The sequence below is a fragment of the Neolamprologus multifasciatus genome, chromosome 10 (assembly GCF_963576455.1).
Source record: "Neolamprologus multifasciatus chromosome 10, fNeoMul1.2, whole genome shotgun sequence".
Classification (NCBI taxonomy): Eukaryota; Metazoa; Chordata; class Actinopteri; order Cichliformes; family Cichlidae; genus Neolamprologus; species Neolamprologus multifasciatus.
This window is the reverse complement of record NC_140448.1, coordinates 24,713,242-24,734,506: the sequence shown is the minus strand read 5'-3', so window position 1 is coordinate 24,734,506 and position 21,265 is coordinate 24,713,242. Positions and strand designations below refer to the sequence as shown.

Genomic DNA, 21,265 nt, shown 5'->3' with positions numbered 1-21,265 from the left:
TCAAATCAATACTTGCAGAGTGTGCTTAATAAAGTGGCCATGAGTGTATATCCAGATAATTACACAGCTGTCTATATGTCTATATATATAAAATTGATCAATTCGAGTAGAATAAAAAACAGAACATTAATGAATATGTTATTTCATCTGAAAGTGTATTTTAGGTCAACCCACTCATCATTTATAACACCAAAAACACATTTTTACAAAGTAAACAAAAAACGTCAAAAATTCAGTACAAGAAAAAACCTCATTGCATTTATGTGACAGCTGCTGTCGCTTAAAGATATTAACAGTTAAATGCGAAACAAAAGCAGAACTAAAATGTGAGACTTACTAAAGAAAAAACTTAGAACAAAACTTAAAACTTAACTACTTAAAATGGGCAGTTTAATTTTTTTAATTTGTATTTTTTTTTTTTTTTTTTACAAATTAAAATTTCAGTCTCACATCATTCCTACGGTTTATATTTTGACAGTATGGTTTTGCTTTACTTTTATTTATTGATTTTTTTTAGATCTGAATTAATATTTATGTCAATTAAGGTTATTATAATTAACTAAAACTAAAAAATAACACTAAAACCAAGTATGAAAAAAAAAAACACACAAAGAAAACTGTTTAGTTAATGGAAAATAGTAATTAATTTGAAAAAGAAATTAGAAAAAAGGAAACAAAAACAACTGAAAGCACATCTTGTTATTATCAAAATAACTCACATTAAATAAAAAAAAAAAAAAATTTAGTCTTTGGTCACTAACAGCACTAGGAGATTTTGCGGTGAATGTTTAATAAGACTGGGATGACGATAAACAAAACCTAAACTACTGTCTTCTTCTTTCTTTAGCAGTTTCTTTTTAGTGGATCGTCTTCCTCCTGCTCCCATCCTAGGACAATAGCTGAAACCGAACAAATAAAATAAAATAAAATAAAATAAAATAAAATAAAAACACAATTTAATAACTCTGTGACACAAACAGTGGTTTAAATTGGGAAGAGGAACGTTAAAGCTAATGCTGCACTGACTCGGACATTTTAGTACAAGGAACCGGAAATGATAGGGGAAAAGAGTCCGGGGTTGTTTTCATTCCCCTGGTTTTCAACATGAAGGAAGCAAACATGGCTCGTCCCGTCAGTGTGGGGGATCTACTACAAGCGGAGCTCTTAGAGGACGCTGCTTACCGGGAAGAGGGGCTGTGTGTGGTCGGTATTTTCGGTAAAAGCAACATGCAGCCCGGCGCGCTGAAGGAATCTCTGATCAACACACTGGCGGACAAACACCTTTTCTCGATGTTCGGCGGACCGGAGGACGGCGGCACGCCTAGCAGCCACATCCAGGCTTTTTACGACCAGGAGAACCGGGTGCTGTACCTCCTGCTCTCCTCCGTCTGCGACAGCAGACAGCTGCTGCGAGCCTGCCTGTCTCTGGACACCGGGAACGGACACTCGGACGCCCATGACTTCTGGAAGGGCCTGGAGCGGCAGCACTGCCTCCACCTGCTCTACATGTTCTCCGTGTGTCACGTCCTGTTGCTCGTCCACCCCAACCAGACCTTCGACGTGACCTACGACCGGCTCTTCCGAGCTCTGGACGCTCTGCGGCAGAAGGTTCTGCCTCTGATCCGGGCTGCCATCAAAGACTCCCCGGTGTCTAAAGAGTGGAAGCTGAACTGCCGGCCCTGCCCTCCACGGCTCCTTTTCGTCTTCCAGATGAACGTCACTCTGAAGGTCTGCTCTTTAACAAGTCCTTATTCGCTCTCATTTATATATGCACTGTATATTACTGAAATATTGATATATATTTTAATATAGTTACACTGCTGTGAAAAAGTCTTTTCCCCTTTCCTGATTTCTTTGGGGGTGGTTTTGGCATATTTGTCACACTTACATGCTTCAGATCATTTAAAAAATGAACATTAGATAAAAATTACCCAAGTTGACACAAAATGCCGCTTTAAAGTTATGATTTCATTTATAAGGGGGGAAAAAGTTATCCAAACCTACATAGGCCTTTTGTGATAAAGGAATTGCTCCCTAAACCTAATAACTAATGTGCAAACTTTTGCAGCAAGAACTGCAATCAAGCATTTATGATAACTGGCAATGAGTCTTTAATTGTTTTCATTGTTCAGCAGTGTTTTTCTCCTTGAATGCTATTTTTGCCCAGTCTCTTTCCTACTGTTGAATCATTAACTCTGACCTTAACGGAGGCCTGCAGTTCTTTAGTTGTTGTTCTGGGTTCTTTTGGGACCTGCTGGAAGATTCATTGATGTGTTCTTGGATTCATTTTGGTAGATTCAACACGCCTGGGAAGTCCCTCCAGGAGTCCCAAAGCCTTAACTCTTTTCAGACAGATAGCCGTCAATGACTTTTTTTCTCAGCTGTTTCTTTAGAATGTGGCATAACATGTTGCTTTTTGAGATCTTTTAGCCTGCTTATTTTTTTTGTCAGACAGGTTCTGGTCTGGCAGTAATTCAGCCTGAGTGTGGCTGAAAATGTGGCTAATTGCAGTTAATTAATGAGTCAACATGGGACAATTACTTTTCCCTTAATAACTGAAATCATGATTTAAGAACTGCATTTTGTCTTTAATTACCAATTATAAAACCATTTGTTTGATCTGAAACATTTCAGTGTGACAAACATGCAAAAAATCAGAAAATCAGGTCAATATGTTTTGATGGCACTGTTTTATTTTTTCTTTTAACACAGAATTTGGACTTTAAGTAAAATTATGACAGTTCAAGTCCATAGGAAATTTTGCAAAAATGTTTCAGAAACTGTCAAATTTTTCTTTAAAAAATGGTCACGCCATATAAGAACTCAGGGCAGCCATATGAATACAAATGATGTTGTCTTTGTTTGTTATTCTAAAGGTTTCTGCAAACGGCTTAGAGTCAAATCCTGACAAACCAAAGAAGCACTCCCCCAGGCGGAGGCTTCAACACGCCTTGGAAGACCAGATTTATCGCATCTTCCGTAAAAGCCGAGTTCTCACTAACCAGAGTAGCAACTGCTTGTTCACGGTGCCCGCCAACCAAGCATTTGTGTACGTGATCCCAGCACTAGATGAGGACCCCTTAGGTGCATTACTCGGTCAGCTGCGGTCCAACTGCATGTTGTCTGAGCAGGACTCCTCCGTGCCCGTGTCGGGGCCGAGGCGCTATCAGCAGATGCGGCATTCAGCTCGGCACCCCAGCAGCAGCAGAGACTCAGGCAGCATATCGATAGGCAGTCAGCTGGTGGACTGCAGCTTAAAGGAATTCCTCTGGCAGCATGTCGACCTGGTGCTCACCAAAAAAGGTTTTGATGACAGCGTCGGCCGCAACCCGCAGCCTTCGCACTTTGAGCTGCCGACCTACACCAAATGGGTCCAGGTCGCCTCCAGACTCCACCAAGTCCTCATCAAAAACACAGATGAAGAAATGGCTGAGCTAGCCACAAAAGTGCAAAGCCAGGTGAAGGTTTTGGAGGGTTTTCTTGACGCTGACACAAAGTTCTCTGAGAACAGGTGCCAAAAAGCGCTGCCTCTGGCTCACAGCGCCTACCAGTCCAACCTCCCCCATAACTACACCACCACGGTCCATAAAAACCAGTTGGCTCACGCTCTGCGGGTGTACAGCCAGCACGCTCGAGGAGTGGCTTTCCAACGCTACGCTTTGCAGCTTCACGAGGACTGCTACAACTTTTGGAGCAACGGACACCAGCTGTGTGAGGAGCGAAGTCTGACTGACCAGCACTGTGTTCACAAGTTCCACCTCCTGCCTCAGCCAGGTGAGCGCATCATCTTCCTCTGCACAAGTTTGAGGAGGGCCCCTTTAATGCACTTTTTTTTCATTGACTGTTTCACATAATTGTCGTAGCTCTAACACTGAAATAAAATAAAAGCCAAAAGTGTGAAATCTGACACTTAATTCCACAGGAGAGAAGCCTGACATGGATCACAACCCACCAATCATGAATCACAACAGTAGGGGGCGCTCCACCAGCTCCTGTAACTGTGGACGGAAACAAGCTCCCCGTGAGGATCCTTTTGACATCCAGGCAGCAAATTACGACTTCTACCAGGTCAGGATTTACTCCACATGGGTCCTGCTGAGGACCACAGAGGGGCACAGGCTCTCTGCTCTGTCAGTGTTTCTACATACAGCTGTGAAAGACTCAGTCAGACACAAAATTTTGAGTGAAATATCTCACTCTGTAGCTGATAACAGCTCCATTATCAGCTCAGGTAGTACACTGCGCGCTTTTAGAGATTTTCTTATTGAAAATTGTCAAAAATGCCTGTAAGAGCCACGAGAGTGAAGCAAAAACAGAAATGTCATTCGGTTGCAGATTTATGGTCCATCGCTACAAGATTATCCCTCCACATTGTTCAGTTTTCTCGTGTCATTATAAAAACACTGTGTTTTTAAATTGTATATCTAAAACACAACATGTAATCACTCCCACGTATTTGCTTGTTAACTGTCTTTTTCCTGAGTAGATACTGGAGGAGAAATGCTGTGGGAAGCTGGAGAGGATTGAGTTTCCAGTGTTCCAGCCCAGCACTCCTGACCCGGCCCCGGCAAACCAGGCTCAGAGAAACCCCTGTGAGGCTTCAGGATCGGGTGATGCAGAGAGGTTGAAGGAGCCCAGCACTGCCCAGAGCCACACGCCTGGAGACACCAGCCTTAGCCTCGCTCTTAGTCTAGGCCAGTCTACAGACAGCCTGGGGCCCTACGGGGACGGAGACGGAGCCGAAACACAAGTCCAGCAAAAGAGGCCGAGCCTTGTTGACCGGCAGCCTTCCACTGTGGAGTACCTTCCTGGAATGATGCACTCTGGCTGCCCTAAAGGTCTCCTCCCTAAATTCTCCAGCTGGTCACTGGTGAAACTTGGCCCAGCAAAGTCGTATAACTGCCACACGGGCCTGGAGCAGCCAGGTTTCCTCCCTGGCTCCTCATTCCTCTTGCCGTGGGACTTGGTGATTCGCTCCCGATCGGAGGAAGATACAGGACTAACGGAGCCTTTGGACGGAGGCACGTCCTCGTGGCCAGCCCCCAACAAGACCCTCGTGGGAAAGCGAGGCAGCACCGGTGGGCTCGGTAGGAGTCGCAGGAGGGAAGACATGGCTCGCATCTTTGTGGGGTTCGAGTATGAAGACGGCAGGGGGAGACGCTTCATCAGCTGCGGGCCTGATAAAGTAGTGAAGGTGCTGGGGCCGGGGGGTGCTAAAGATCCTGCCACCAGGGTGCTAAACACCGACATGCCGCTGCACATCCCTTCTCCCTCCCAGGGCCGTGGCCTGAAGCCCCACTTCGCCCAGTTGGCTCGCCTTTTTGTTGTAGTGCCTGACGCCCCGCTGGAGGTTACCCTCAACCCACAGGTAAGCAGCAGGAGGAGACTCCAAGTCATCTCCAAACAGGAGTGCACCTGATGATGATTTAATAGACTCTTATCTACTGTTTATTTTCTCAGATGCTTTTCAGCGATGTAAACAAAAACTCTTTTTTTAAAAAGGGGGATTCATTTTCTGTCTGTTTTCAGTGAGTCAGCTAATTCTTTCAGCAATATGTCCATGATCACTATGTCTGGGACTCTGTAAAAGCTAAAGTTACAGTTTAAAGCTAAACTTTTAATCTTTTTTTTCTCAGCTGGAAAAGGTTGGAGTGTGCGATCTAAGTCGGGGACAAATTGCCACGAAAAGTGGAGGAGTTTAGGTGTCTCAGGGTCTTATTCCCAAATCAGGGAAGCATTAGATTGACAGACGGATTGGAGCTCTGCTGGTCCATTGTAGTCTAGAGAGAGCTGAGTGTAACCTATAGTTGCGAGCGCTGGGTAGAGACAGAAAAAAATGAGGTCGCAGATACAAGGGGTGGAAATGAGTTTCCTTTGAAGGGTGACTGGGGTTTCCCTTAAAGACCCAAACCAAGCAAGAACCTATTGCACTGTTCACTTCATTGTTCAACAACAGGAATGTATCACAAAATGTGCAAAGAAAAGGTTAAGATATCTGCAGCATGTCAATATTTAGGCAGGTATGAAAACTAAAATGAGCATGTCACAGTTTTAACAAAGACAAACCTTCAGACTTGGCTGTAGTTGCAGATTCTGTTGCACTTTAACACATATATGGTGCATATATATAACAAAGAGGAGTGAAGTCTGCCAAATGATTAATAAAGGCAACTCAAGCTGCTCTGCATCATACACTAAATTGCCTCATCCATCCATCCTGCTCTTATCTGAGGTCAGGCTGCAGGTCATTCCAGGCATCCTCAGCTGTACTTTCCACTTTCTTCTGGGTGATCCTAGGCTTTTCCAGCCAAGATCTTAGTAAGTTCTGGGTCTGCATCAGGGTTTGACACAGCTCTACACCAAGCCCAGACACTCAAGTGAATAAACAACTTTACTCTTTTTGAAGCCTAGATTTTCAGTTGTGTGGCTAAATTTTTAGGGTTCAGCACTGAATAACATCGTCTTTTGTCCTCTGCTGTGATTTCAGGTACAGCCGGGCCCTCCTCCCTGTCCGATCTTCCACCCAGAGCAGACTGAAATATCGTTGCCACCTGATGGCCTTTGGGTGCTGCGGTTTCCTTATTCCTACGCCACAGAGCGTGGTCCCTGTTACCCCCCCAAAGAGAACCAGCCCCTCAACAACTACAAGGTGCTGCGAGGCATCCTGAAAGCCACCACCGCCACCTCTCCACAACAATAACCCTTAAGGTTTTATTCAGGACTCCACCTTCGCAGACCCTCCCAGTGTTGTTTCTGTACATTCTGTATATTTGCAGACACTGCAGATATGTCCTTTTTTGTTGACATCTTTTACTTTGGATTTCAATGAAATGACATGTGGACGTGCATGGTCTCCACAGATAAGCATTTGCACACATGCTCTGGTGTATATGAGACCGTATTAGCTGCTCTCTAAACCGTGTTTAGTGTCAAATCCATTCCTGCAATACTGTGTTGCATTTACCTCTCCCAGTGCAGACGCAAATGCTGGTGTGGTCGAATGTTTCCTCACCAAATCCACAGAGAAAGTTTGTGTTGAAGTGGGCTATTTCCCAAGTGTGAAAAATAATTTGATCTGTCTCAATTGAATATGTGACAACAGCTTTGTACACCTACAGATTTGGACCACTGGTTCTCAGACTGTGAGGCACATTTAAGCAGAGAAAAAGAAGCCTTTAAATTAAGACTTGGATTATTTTTTATTTTTATCAGTAAATAAAAATGGCAAAATGTGACCGTTTTATTGGCTTGTGCACAAGGATGTGCTAGAAAAAAGTTTGAGAAGTGATTTAAAATAACTTATTTTCACTTTTTTTTTTTTCTCCCCAGAAGACAGATCAATGTTGCAGTGACATTAATCTTTGAAGCTTGAGCACAATAATAGCACCAGGAAAAACTTCCTTCAAACTTAACATGAGGGGGCATGGATCCTGTGGTAGCTGTTTGCAGCTAAGCTAAATTCCCAGTACCAGCATCCCTGCAAATTCACGCTGGCAGGCTTTAATAATGATGTAAATTTTCCTGTCACTTGTCAAACAGTGAAGCTCTCATTAGAGCAGAGACTAGAGTCGACTGTGTACGTCTGAACTTGTTTATTTTGTTTCAGTTTGTAAAGATATCACAACACACACTATTGCTCACAAACAAAGATTTAATACACTCGAACTAAACCGAAAGACGTTTTTTGTTTTTTCTGTGTAAATAAAAGCGACTCGGACATTCTGTTTCATGTTATTGGAGGTGATTTTTTTTCCTCAGTGTTGTAGATGTTAAGAAAGCAAGTGCAAAAAAAAATACTCAGTTACACTTTGAGAAGTATTAATTTCCTCTTTTGATGTCAAAACAGAACTTCTTGAGTCACCTGTAACTTCTTTACAATTCACCAGGAAAATAGGTGAAAACATTCTAAAGGAATTAAATAAGGTAAAACAGAATCTAAATTCTAAGATTGAACGTCAGTGTTTGTAATGACCACATTTATTCTTCAACACAGCCTGAACTTTCTTAGGGAAGCTTTCCTGGAATTCCTTTAAGCAGTCTTCAGGAATAGTTCTCCGGGCTTCTTGAAGGACATTCAAAGCTCTTCTTTGAATTTTGGCTGCCTTTTGTTGGCTTCTCCAGCCCCCCTTGTGACCCTGAAAAGGATAAGCAGAAGAGAATAAATGGATGAACGGATTCATCACTCCATCAGAGCTGTCGCTGCTGATTTTCAGTCCAGCTCTTGTGTAAATTAGCATACCTCAGACTTTCCCTGTTTCCCTTTCTTAAGAATGGCTTCTTGACAGCCACCTTTCCACTGAGACCATTTCTGATGAGGCTTCAGTGAACAGTTGATGGATCAGCTGAAGGGCCAGGTGCATCTCTCAGGTCCTGTGTGATGTCTTTGTTGGATACTTTTTCCTGTTTCAAAAGAACACGACTTTCAAACACTGTTCATTTTAAGCTTGCCACTTCTTTTTTTGGTCCTCCACTTTTCCCATTTCTTCAAATTCTTTAAGGACACAGTGCACACCATGCCGAGATATGGAACATTTTAACACTTTCCCTCATAAAAATGACATTTGACAACCTCTCTGAACCCTTAATGAGTTTTGACACCTCAGTATTATCAAAGGGAAGTGCATTAGATCACAACATTAGAATAGTTTCTGGGTTTTTACAAGGTTAGCTGCATAGGCAGAGACCACCCTCACTAACTTCTGATACTTCATTTTGTTTTATAAGCAGGTCTGAAATATAACAGAAACCTGACAGAAAGCTCAGAAAAGAGCTTCAAATATGACTCCTAGCTGGCTTTCAAGGGGTAAAGAGTATTAAATTGATGAGAAAGTCTGTCTCCACGGAAGCAAAATATAAAGAAATTAGACTTTTGCACACTACTGATATGATAGATCATGTCAGGAATACCACTAAGACTAACATCTTTAGAAGAGAAGCTTAATTTTCCAGGTAGGTTGTGTTTGGTTTCATGAATAGCAGTACACTTTACGTCCACTAGGTGGAGCTGGATTCTTTGGGACATATTTTCACTTAACTGTAGGTTCCCACACTCATAAAAAAAAGCAACTTGGACAATTTATGTGCTTCATCTTACAGAAGAATTTAGGACGTCAAATCCATAATTTTCTTCGATATACGTTTCTTTATACTTTTAACTATGTTTTTTTCCATTACATTTGTCTGACACAGTTCAAACTTTACAAAAAGAAAACACGTTGTGCTTATAAAACAGAGACAGCACAATAGTATAATCAGACCACTCGGCTTCTGATTGTTCACAAAAATCAGTGCATAGTTTGTGTCCTTCAACACATTTTATATGTTTGTGAGTTGGTAGTTGTCAGAATACCTTTTAAATGTTTCAAGTGGTTTAATTTAAATCATTCCCAGACACTCGGACAAAAGTACGAACAGGTTTGTTAATTAGTACTTAGAATTTTCTTTTTCCTTTTCCCAGTAATCATCACACAACCTCTGAAAATGACCTCATGGCCCTTTAGGGCATCATGCTGTAGTCTGGTGGACACAGAAGTAGCAGTAAAAAAAGCTTCTTAAAGACAGTTTTACATGTGTTTCTGACTGTTTCTGACAATATTTCTGTACTTAAACTTCACAGAAAGAATGCAGGTGCATGCAGATGACAGGTTAAAAACAGTAGTTTTCTTTGTGTGTGGGAATCTCATCTGCATTTTAACACACTCTGATTCTCAGATTTTCTCTTGGATAACAGAGAACCAGGAAGTTAATGGGCGATCTAGCTCACACACATAACCTTCAGGAATGTGCACACTAACAGGGAGGTTAATAACAAAGCCAAAGACACTGATTCAAGGTCATAAAGACTCAAGGGAACACTCAAATCTGACCACTTCAGTTCAGTTAAATTTTACATTCACTGACACATTAACAGATTTTTACATTTCAAGTGACTCTTAAATTTTTTTTGCTACTTTTAAGAGTACCTTTTAAACTCATCTCACTGATAACACATCAATTGAAACTAAACACAGTTTTACTTTTTCTCTCATTAACCGACCTAACAACATTTCAGGACTTTCTCTGACCTTCTGCTGTCTCACTTTTTAACTCACACTTCACCTGCTTGAATTTTGATTGGCTATTAGGTCATAACAAAGTCAGTCACCTGAACTTTTCTTTTGATGCAGAGTCAGGCCTGTGAGTATCTTGCTTTTGATTCATGTCATGCCTAAACAGCAGAAGTCTGGTTTCCTTTAGCTCAGTTAACCAGACTAGTGATGTGGTCCCTCAATCCTAAAACTTAAAGAAGCATCCACAGTTTTTCTGATGTCTTCTCCTTCTTCCATATGAGTATGAGAACAGTTGGTCCATCACAGCTGGTCGAATTTAGTGGAAGTGAAGAATATTTCCAAAACATTTTGATCCATCAAAACAAGACTTGGTATGTGGAGCACATAGACTGTATATAAAAGATAGAAGTGTACGTGGCGGTGCCTTGAAGCTGCATTCTTTCTGATGGCCAGCAGGGGGCAACTCCTCTGCTGACAAAAGGGCATCAAGTTGTATCCAAGTCTATAGGTTCCTTTGACTCCCTCACTCTGTGACCTCATTAAACTCAAATGTGATGAGTTTATGATCTTAATCATTAGTTTCAGGTCCTTATTGAGTACAGTACGATGATTTTTTAGTAAATTATTATGAAAACATCATAATTTACTACAAAAACGCTCAGCTTGAATGCTTTACTGTGCTTTATCAGTGCATGACGTGACAGATGCCATCTTTTGTATACAGTCTATGGCATGAAGTCTGGCTCCCATTTATTGTAAATTAAAATAAATAGATAAATAACTGACCATGAGGATGTGCTACAATGAATAAAATTCCACTATGGCGTACTAATTGAAGTTATCGCAGTATGTTTACCTTTAAAAGGATTTACATTTCTTCAGGGTCAAAAACATTTTTATACAGATTTTTTATAAATTGTATGAAAAAGATTTTTGCATCCACATGTTGACATTTCAGATCATGGTTTCAATTTTGAGTCTTTTTTTTTCATCAGAAGTTTAAGTTGTATATCAGTTGTATGTATGTCAGACATTTGATCAGAAATTGCAGCTAGATGCTGAGACATCCAACATTTACTTTCCATAACCACTGACAGTGTGAGGTGTTCTCCAGTAAACTGGACAAACCAACTTAACTGACTCCGAGGCATCAGCATTGCACTTTTTAAAAGTGTGTTTTCTAAAATGTCTTTCATGCTTGATTATAAATTAAAAATCAGCGCTGTAGTGCAGACATTAGCTCTGCTGCTTTGAATGTACTGATGTTAAAATGTGCAGCAGACACCTGACGATGAGTCACTGAAATGACTTTTATGGAAAACACAAAAAAGCCATTGTACCTGCCAAATCATTAACTAACATTACTGTTGCTGTACTTTTATTGTGAGTTTTATACTGTAAGAGTAACAAGCTGGAGATCTTTTACAGTCTATAGAAATTCACTTACTATTTGATTCTGTCTCAAATGGCCACCAGTGGAACTGCAGTCTAAGTCTAAAATCTATAAGTTTTTATATATTAATATATAAATTTGTGAAGGGAAAAAAGTTAAAACTCATTTTTTAATGTTAGAAAATGCCCACAAGGGGGCACTGATCCATCCCAGGCTGACATGTTTAAAGGTTTACTGACTCAACAGGTGCAAACATTTGTAACAGTTGGATTTGTTTTTGTGTTGCACTACAAAGGATGCGGCATTGGGTTAATAAAGTGACAACAATGTACAACAGTTTTCGCTTTGACAAGAGTATTACTTATTTGACAGCTACTTATTATTAATTGTTTGCAGTATTTTGACATGAAGCTTTCTGCACTGTTTTGGTGCTGATTTGGTGTCAAATTTCCTTAGCACTATTTATTTTCAGTTACAGCCTGAGGGCTGATATTTAGACAGACCACCTTTTATTCGTTTTAACTGAAAATGTCCTTCAGAGAAGTTCTGCGAGCAGTAAATCTGGGCATGTGTGTAAAGCAACAACATACATAAAAGCAGCAAAACAAACTTGAATGTTGTCCTTACCTGCGGACAGGCAGAGGAGGCGGACGAGGGGGAAAGGAAAAGCCAGCCCACATTCAGATCACAGTTAACAGCCAAGCATTGTCTCCCATTTCTGTTCTACCACTGAATACCACTGTGCCAAAGTTCAGATCTCACAGGTGGGCACAATAGGCGAAAAAAGACACTGAACTACATGTTCTCGAGCAGCTTCATCTTGCAGATTGTGTCAGAGACAAGTGAAAGCAAATATCTGGGACTATTCAACAAGGCAAGACAAAAGGATGTGAGTAAAATACAGATTTATGAAGTAATTAATGATTATTTAAAGTTATGGCAGGTGCTCTCTGGCTTCTGTAATGGTTTACTACCGAGTTAACTTTCAACCTTGTCTAGCAGTACTCTGTAATAGCAGCATATCATTATACATCATGTGGGGTTTTAAAAATATATATGTATTCCATTGATTAAATGATTATTTTGTCACATTGTTGGATTGTACTCTACTGTGAATACAAATTATGCTTAACTTTGAAAGAACATACCAGGGTTTTTACATGCTTTGCCTTATGAGACTAACTGAGTCCATTAATTAATGTAAAACTGTATATTTTTTTAGGAACTGGAGTGTTTTTGTTATATTCTCCTATATTTCACAGCTACTCTTTCATTTTTACACTTGTCACGAGACTGTTTTAAATATCTAACACTTCCTTAATGATTAATTATGTAATTTTCCCATTGAGACTGACCTCTATTCAGACTGGCTTTCAGCTTTAAAGTAGTTAAATTAAAACCAGTCTTCACAATCTGTTTACCTTTGACTCTTAATACAACATCCATTGATAGAGCTACTTCATTTATGACTTGATTAGGTTCGTCTGCTATTGTTACGTGACTTTTTCCACTTCAGTCGGCTATTCTTTTCCCTAATTTATACTTATATAGATAAAAAATATCTTTTAGGATAAGGGTTTCAAACAATAGGACCAATCTGGCCCATTTGATGGTATTAAAACTGTGAAGGAGGGGGTAATCGTTTGACTTTTAACTATATTTTTATAGTTTTACAGCTTTTGCTTCTGATAAAGATCCTCCCCATGGCCCTCCATATTGCACCAAATAAATTATATAATAGATGAAATAACCGAACACTTCTTTTTTTCTTCTTTCTTGAATTACTACAGTAAAAAAAACAAACAGCACTGTCGATTAAAAAAAACGTTGTGTTATCATTACATTCTGGACAAAAACTATGATATACTACTGACATTGCACTTCTTTTCCTTACATTAATATACTATCTCAGGGATTAGTTGTGCAGTTAGACATCTTTACACTGATACAGAGTAGCCTGGTCCAGTCGTATGTGGCTCACAATGAAAAAAGTTATCTTTACATTTTCTTCAGAATTAAAAAAAAAAAAAGGACTTGCCTGAATGGAGCACTAATGGTGACTACCAGAATACTCTAGCAACCACTTGCTAGCTGGTTAAAAAAATACACATTTTTCCCTTGTGAATGGTAGATGTTAGATGGTTGCCAACTGGTCTTTAGGGTTTTGTAACTGGGGAGTAAGACTCACCTGTTAACTCAAAGCTGTTCTAGGTGCCACTTTCATGAGGCAGGTTAGGGCAAGAGGTCAAGACAACCTTAACAAGCCTTCAGGGTTTTTTTCCACATTACAGAAAATAGTATAAATAAGTAAAAGCCCTTGAATTGGTTGCCATCTCCACTGATTCGACTGGTGCTACAGCTCAAAGTGAGATATTAATTAATATCTTTTATCTCTTTTGCCAGACCTTCAATTGGCAATGCCAAAGTAAAACCTCAGACGTGACCTTCAGTTTGAATTGACCCAGAGCATCATGGCTAAAGGGAATAAAGATTTCCAGCGAAGGATTGTGTCCAAGGATGGGCACAACATGGTAAGGATCGATAACGTGGAGGGCATGGTCAAGCTGTACCTGCACGACATTTGGACGACTGTGGTGGACATGAAATGGCGCTACAAACTCACCTTATTTGCCTCCACCTTTGTCATGACCTGGTTCATCTTTGGGGTCATCTTTTACTTCATTGGAATGGGCAACGGAGACTTTGAGCCAGATTTAAATTCTACCCACACTCCATGTCTGATGAATGTGGAAACGCTCACTGGAGCCTTCCTCTTCTCTCTAGAGTCACAGACCACCATTGGTTATGGTTTTCGTTATATCTCTGAAGAATGCCCTCTGGCCATCTTTACTCTGGTGGCTCAGCTTGTCATCACTGGACTGGCTGAGATCTTCGTTACTGGTGCCTTTCTGGCCAAACTAGCTAGACCCAAGAAGCGAGCAGAGACCATCAAGTTCAGCCAGGTAGCGGTGATCTGCAAGCACCAAGGAAAGCTGTGTCTGATGGTGAGGGTGGCCAACATGAGGAAGAGCCTCCTGATCCAGTGCCAGCTAACAGGAAAGCTCCTTCAACCCTACATGACTGAGGAGGGCGAGAAGACGCAAGTCCATCAGAGCTCTGTTGATTTCAACATGGACTCCGGTGGCGAGTGCCCCTTCCTTATCCTCCCTCTCACCTTCTATCACGTCCTAGACCAGCACAGCCCGCTGGCAGGACTGACGGCAGAAAACCTGGAAACGCGTAGGTTTGAGTTGCTCATCACCCTTAATGCCACCATGGAGTCAACGGCAGCCACGTGTCAGAGACGTACCTCCTACATCCCTGACGAGATCCTGTGGGGTTATGGGTTCAAACCGGTGCTGTATAGCACCCCCAGTGGACGCTTTGTGGCAGACTTCAACTTTTTTGACAAGGTGCAAAAGAGCAGTGATGCAGACATCCACAGCGACAGTTCAGAAAAGCTGAAACTTGAGAGGGTCTTCAGGGAGGAATAGAGGATCTTAATAATTACTGTTAATTGACCTCAGGCTCAGCCACTGTGTTAATGTCCCTTACAGCTATGACCTTTGATTTAAACACGGAAAACGTTTATTTTGAATCATATAAAAGTGATTTTTTAAAAGTGCTTCAAACTGTAAAGTACACTTTTAAGAAGACTAGAAACCTGACATGTGTTCAATGTAAAATTCTGTTTATTCGTTTAATCATTATAATGTTTTTTTGTATCAATATTCAAGTTAAAGGGCTAACAGCCCTGTATGATTCTTTCATTTGGGTTTTAATAATGGGAGCAGAGATGGGCAGTAAGACGCTACAAGTAACTGTAATCTGATTACTTTTTCAAGTAACGAGTAAGTAAGGGATTACTATTGCAAAAAAGGTGAGTGAGTGAGTGATATGTTTTTATTGATTAGCATTCAAATATCTCAGTGAAGACAGAACAAAGATTTACCACAAAGCAAGAAAGCATGAGACAAGGCTAATCAAAAGGTATTGGCTGAAGCATTTGCTTATTACGCCAATCCTTTTAACAAAAGATCTTTTAGCATGCAGCTCCTGTACACAGGGCTCGAAGCAAATAATAAAATTCAATTCAATTCAATTCAATTTTATTTATATAGCGCCAAATCACAACAAATGTCGCCTCAAGGCGCTTCATAGATACAGAGAAAAGCCCAACAATCATATGACCCCCTATGAGCAAGCACTTTGGCGACAGTGGGAAGGAAAAACTCCCTTTTAACAGGAAGAAACCTCCGGCAGAACCAGGCTCAGGGAGGGGCGGCCATCTGCTGCGACCGGTTGGGGTGAGAGAAGGCAAACAAAGCAAAAACAAAACAAACAAACAAACAAACAAGAAAAAAACAAAAAAACAGAAAACTTTCCACCTTAGTAAGTAACTACATCAAAGCAAAAGAATCAAGAGGTTTTTTTGTTTTTTGTTTTTGTTTTTTTTCTGCTCTTTTCATTCTTGATATATATATTTTTCTAATACTCTATTTTTAAACATATTTTTAAACAAGGAAAATGAACTACACCTTTTTAAATCACTGTCATAACTATTCCACAGGTTAACTCCTCTAACAGAAACACATCTCTGCTTTATATTTGTCCTTATCTTGTTTTTTTTAAAGAAATCTGTTCCCCTTAAGTCATATTGACTCTCTCTGACTTTGAACAGCTTCTGAGTACTGGGGCAAAGCAAGTTATTTTGTGCTTTATACATTATCTGTGCCATTTTATATTCAACTAAATCATAAAATTTCAGGGTATTCAGATTAATAAACAAAATGTTAGTTGGTTCTATATAGTTTGATTGGTTTATAATTCTTATAGCTCTTTTTTTGCAACTTGAAAATAGGAAGAGTGTTCGTTTTATATGCATTACCCCATATCTCCAGACAGTAAGTCATATATGGAAGCAACAGAGTACAATAGAGTGTGTATAATGATTTTTTGTTCAGGACATGCTTTGTTTTATAGAGAATAGCAATGGTTTTTGACATTTTTGTTTTCACATGGTTTATATGAGACTTCCAACTCAGCTTATCATCAATTATCACTCCAAGAAATTTATTTTCGTACACTCTTTCAATTTCAATTCCATTAACCCTGATTTTAGATACATTTTTCATTTGTCTAGTGCCAAAAATAATCAATTTTGTTTTCTTTATATTTAATGATAACTTATTTACATCAAACCAGTTTTTTAATATATTTAACTCCTTTTCCGCTGTAGTCAGAAGCTGTTCTAGGTTTTTACCTGAGCAATACAGAGTGGTATCATCAGCAAACAATACACATTTTAACAGTTTGGAAATGCTACATATGTCATTTATGTATAATATAAATAATTTAGGGCCTAGCACAGAGCCCTGAGGAACACCACAAGTTACCTTCAACTGCTTAGATTTTACATTATTGAATTCGACATATTGATATCTGTCATCCAGGTAACTTTTCATCCACTTGTATGCTAACCCTCTTATGCCATATCTCTCTAGTTTATTCATTAATATAGAATGATCAATCGTATCAAACGCCTTTTTTAAGTCTATAAAAACACCAACAGTATATTCCTTATTATCTATAGCATTAGATATCCCTTCTACAAGTTCCATCACTGCCATCGAAGTGGACCTTTTCACTCTAAAGCCATATTGGTTATCACTTAGGAGATTATGCTTCTCAATATATTTATCAAGTCTATTAACAAATAACTTTTCTAAAATTTTTGAGAACTGTGGGAGCAGTGATATTGGCCTATAATTGGTAAACTGACTTCTCTCTCCGTTTTTATGGATTGGAATAACTTTTGCTATTTTCATTTGTGAGGGAAATACACCAGTTTGAAAGGACAGATTACAAATGTATGCGAAAGGTTGCACTATATATTCTATAATACTTTTAACTAATATCATGTCAATACCAAAACAGTCAGTGGACTTTTTATTTTTAAATGTCTTCACAATGTTAATTATTTCTCTATGAGTTACAACACCAATAAACATGGAGGACACATTCTGAGTAATATGTTTATTTAGGTCGTTATTATTTCTTGACTCTGGAATTTCTTTTGCTAAATTAAAGCCAACATTTACAAAGAAATCATTAAATTCATTTGCAATGTCTTTAGTTTTATCAAGCACAATATCTTTATCTTTTTTAAAATAATCTGGATAATTCTTATTTTTTGAGCCCTTTTTGATTATACTATTTAATATCCTCCATGTTTCTTGTGTGTTACTTCTACTTTGCTCCAATAATTTGTGGTAATATTCTTTCTTACTTGTTCTTATAATATTTACTAATCTATTTTTATATAACTTGTACTTTATTTCAGCATCTTTTGTCCTCTGTTTTATGAATCTCTTATATAGATTATTTTTCTTTTTACATGCATCTTCTATCCCTTTTGTGATCCATGGCTTATTTGATCTGTGATGCTTTCTAGTGATTTTCATTAAAGGACAATGTTTTTCATATAGTGAAATTACAGTTGATAAGAATGCATCATATGCACTATTTGAATCTTCATTTGCAAAAACCTCATTCCAATTGTGTTCCTTTAAGTCCACCTGGAGGGCAGCAATGGCTCTTGTTGTTCTAAGTCGTATCATATCAAATATTTGATTCTTTTGTTTAGTTTTAATCCCAAAATAATTTTGAAAAATTGCAAAAACAGGAAGATGATCGCTTATATCAGTTATAAGAAGTCCACCTACTATTTCATGGTCAATTTTATTTGTGAATATATTATCTATCAATGTAGCTGTATCAATTGTTATTCTACTTGGTTTTATAATTACAGGGAAAAGGGAGTTACTATACATTGTATTTATGAAATCTGTTGTTTTCTGATGTCCATTTGGGTTTAGCAAATCTATATTAAAATCACCACAAATTATTTGCACTTTTTTATCATTTAGGTTGCTAAACATAGCAGCAAGTTTTTCATTGAATGTCTCAAGGCATGAACCTGGTGTCCTATAGATGCAACTTATAATTATATTGTTAGCTTTTTCAACATGGATTTCAACAGTGACACATTCCAATACGTTATCTATGGTGCTTGACATACATTCAATCAGACTACATTTCAAAACTTTATCCACATATAAGGCAACACCGCCTCCTTTTTTATTCATCCTGTTCATTGTAAATAATTCGTATCCTTCCAGTCCCATTTCACTAATTTTCTCATTATCGAGCCATGTTTCTGATATTGCAATTATATTAAACTTTTTTAACTTACTTAAACATTCTGTAATTTTAGAAAAATTTTTATACAGGCTTCTACTATTGAAATGTATGACCGACAATGCATTTACCATTTTAATATTCATATTGAATTGGTCATCTGTATAGTACTCACAAGTATTATTGGTGTTATTGTAGAAGTGGGTATCTGGGTCAATGTTACTTTCAGGGTCATGCATGTTGTGCTCTGCATAGTTAAACGTTTTGAAGTTCGTTTTCTCAGCGTGTGTGGCAAAATAACCACCTTTCATAATCAAATTCTTCCTCTTCAATATCTCTGAATGGAAACCTATAATCTGTGTCCAAACTTGTCATTTATGTGTTTTTGTTTTTGTTGTTGTTTTTTGAGCCGTAAGGCCAGAAACACTTTCCATACCCATTGTTCATTATCCAATCGTCACTTTTCCAATAGATTCCAGAGCAGATTCCTGATTATTTATATTGCTCTAAGTCTTTGAGTTCTCTTATCATCACAACTTTCGCTTCTTCGGGTAATTAGATTACATTACTTTCCCATAAGCACGCTGCATTACTGCGTTACTAAAACCGTGATTCTTTTGTGAGTGTCTCATAACAATGATGTAAGCGACTGTGACGTGGCAACAGCTGTGTACAAATCAAGAATGGATAATATAACGAGTGCGGAGAGAGTATGAGTGTGTAGCCGTGGAAGTACTGACCTTACTTTGAGTTTGATTCCGTAAAAAGTGACAAAAACATTAGCGTCCGCTGCTCACTGCGTGGGAATAAAACTTCTTTTTACAGCCCTTAACTTCCGAGCAAGCACCGAGTGCGCTACCACGGAATGGGAAACTCACAGAGAAACTCGCGGATTCTTCCACTGACCGCTGCAACACACCTGCACCAGGGCAAACCTCCGCCTATGCCACTCCTGCTATACAGGTGAAAATAGAGCAACTAGACCGCTAGTCTTTGACTTTATTTATTTTCTGCTGTGTTTTACTTGCATCTATTTGAAAGACTGAGTGTAAACACAAAAAATATTTTATTTTATGTGCAAGATTGTGCAGAAAATAGGTTTAAATGTTAAACAAATTTCTTCCAGTCAGAGAATGCTGCATATAATTTAATGTTTGCTTGATGCATAAAGTTAAAAGATTAAAACGAATAAAACAAATTTTAAAAAGAGACATTTTCCATTTGATTACATTTTATATGATGGATTAGGCAGAAAGTAGAATTGGGCTAAAAGATCTTTCACTTTATCACCTATTCAGGTTGTAAATCATGTTTTGTAAAAAGTAACTAAGTAACTAATTACTTTTGAAAATAAGGTATCTGTAAAGTAATGCGATTACTTTTGTGGGAAGTAATTAGTAATTAGTTACTGATTACTTTTTCAAGTAACTTGACCAACACTGAATGGGTCTCTTTATAAATGCTTTTGAAGACCTTTTTAGAATGAATAGAATGTTAAGTTATACACCGATAAAGTAAGTGTTTAGTATTTAAAGACATGTTTTGGAGAATTATTTTATTATTAGGATTTAGATGAAGTAACTGATACTTCTTTCTGAGCTGTACTTAAATATGAAGCTAGAATAAGCCATTGCTTAGCTTAGTTGAGATGGAAAAAACAGTGCTCAAGTAGTCCTGTCAAAATATCTCTCTAAACATCACTACTAACACTTTACAGCTTGCTTTCTAATCGCTCCCAAAAAGCGAGGTGTAAAGATGTAAAATATCCCAGATTGTTCACTTGTGATTAAAACATTTCTTACAGAGCCCCCTAAAGATCATGGCAAGAGTTTTCACTTGCAGGACTAGTGATGACACACAAACAGCTCATAGTGTTTGCGCATCTGAACAGCAGTAGATCCGAACAAAGTTTTTAGTGGAAAACCACGAGGACTCTCATATGATAAGCTTTTTACGTAACCATCAATCAGGGCCGTGCAGAGAGGTTTAAAGGGGCGGGTGCTCAAAGTTAAAAAGGGGCACAATGAACCAGGCTGAATAACAACAACACGCATTCATCAAGAATCTAATATGGGCAACAAGACAAAGCAAACGTAGCCGATGTTTTACCTGATGGGTACAATGTTGCTGTTGAGGGGTTGCTGTGGATAGTGCTGGAGGGCAGGGCTGTGTTGATCTGAGACTGTAGACATTAAAAAGTCCATAGGAGAGATGGGAGCTGATTAAACAAGTGTCATGAGATAATAACAAAATGCAAAGATTGGTGACAGCGCTTGGAACCATAAGGCAACAAAAAACTGTGAGAAATAATTTAGGCTCTGCCTGTGAATCACTCTTTGCTTCTCTTCTTCCTTCCATCCCATCATTTCATATATCACTCTCCACTTGCTGTCTATCTGAGAACAAGGCACAACTTGCTATTGCAATAAACTATAATCTAATTATCCACACCTAACAACTCTTGCACTTAATCTATAATAAAATGACGACGGAAAAATGTTATAGCACTGCCTTTAGTAGCCTCACACAGCTCCTACTGTTTCCTCCTCATGCCCTTACCAGGCATGTCTGGATAATGTTATATCATGGGTAATATTTTTTTTAAAAATCCATCTAAATAAAA

The 21,265-nt window shown here is 38.8% G+C and overlaps 2 protein-coding genes and 1 long non-coding RNA gene across 4 annotated transcripts; 2 read left to right on the top strand and 1 right to left on the bottom strand.

Moving 5' to 3' along the window:
• The first annotated feature begins 561 nt into the window (after positions 1–561).
• smg8 (SMG8 nonsense mediated mRNA decay factor) lies at positions 562–7,651 on the top strand. Its single transcript, XM_085173970.1, has 5 exons — positions 562–1,728; positions 2,877–3,774; positions 3,923–4,068; positions 4,487–5,368; positions 6,488–7,651. Exons 1-5 carry the CDS (start codon positions 1,105–1,107, stop codon positions 6,698–6,700), a joined length of 2,763 nt encoding a protein of 920 aa, XP_085030096.1. The 5' UTR covers positions 562–1,104; the 3' UTR covers positions 6,701–7,651.
• On the bottom strand, positions 7,239–8,771 carry LOC146510315 (uncharacterized). Its single transcript, XR_014876358.1, has 2 exons — positions 8,240–8,771; positions 7,239–8,135 (listed from the first exon to the last, which is right to left on the bottom strand). It is a non-coding gene; the product is annotated as an uncharacterized LOC146510315 (long non-coding RNA).
• Positions 8,772–10,968: 2,197 nt separating this feature from the next.
• On the top strand, positions 10,969–20,601 carry kcnj15 (potassium inwardly rectifying channel subfamily J member 15). Of its 2 annotated transcripts, XR_014876355.1 has the most exons (3): positions 10,969–12,331; positions 13,846–15,330; positions 19,202–20,601. XR_014876355.1 is itself a non-coding variant. In XM_085173976.1 (2 exons), the coding sequence occupies exon 2, from the start codon at positions 13,914–13,916 to the stop codon at positions 14,934–14,936; it is 1,023 nt and encodes a 340-aa protein (XP_085030102.1). In that variant the 5' UTR covers positions 10,969–12,331; positions 13,846–13,913; the 3' UTR covers positions 14,937–15,455. The 2 variants fall into 2 exon arrangements, 1 of the variants encoding a protein (XP_085030102.1); XM_085173976.1 differs by lacking the exon at positions 19,202–20,601 and having other exon boundaries at positions 13,846–15,455.
• The last annotated feature ends 664 nt before the right edge of the window (positions 20,602–21,265 follow it).

Bases quoted from the DNA above. Each gene is read 5' to 3' on its own strand.
- smg8 (XM_085173970.1), top strand. From the start codon at position 1,105: ATGAAGGAAGCAAACATGGCTCGTCCCGTCAGTGTGGGGGATCTACTA. The intron at 4,069-4,486 runs GTCAGGATTTAC...TTTCCTGAGTAG, and splicing joins CAAATTACGACTTCTACCAG to ATACTGGAGGAGAAATGCTG. The intron at 5,369-6,487 runs GTAAGCAGCAGG...CTGTGATTTCAG, and splicing joins AGGTTACCCTCAACCCACAG to GTACAGCCGGGCCCTCCTCC.
- kcnj15 (XM_085173976.1), top strand. From the start codon at position 13,914: ATGGCTAAAGGGAATAAAGATTTCCAGCGAAGGATTGTGTCCAAGGAT.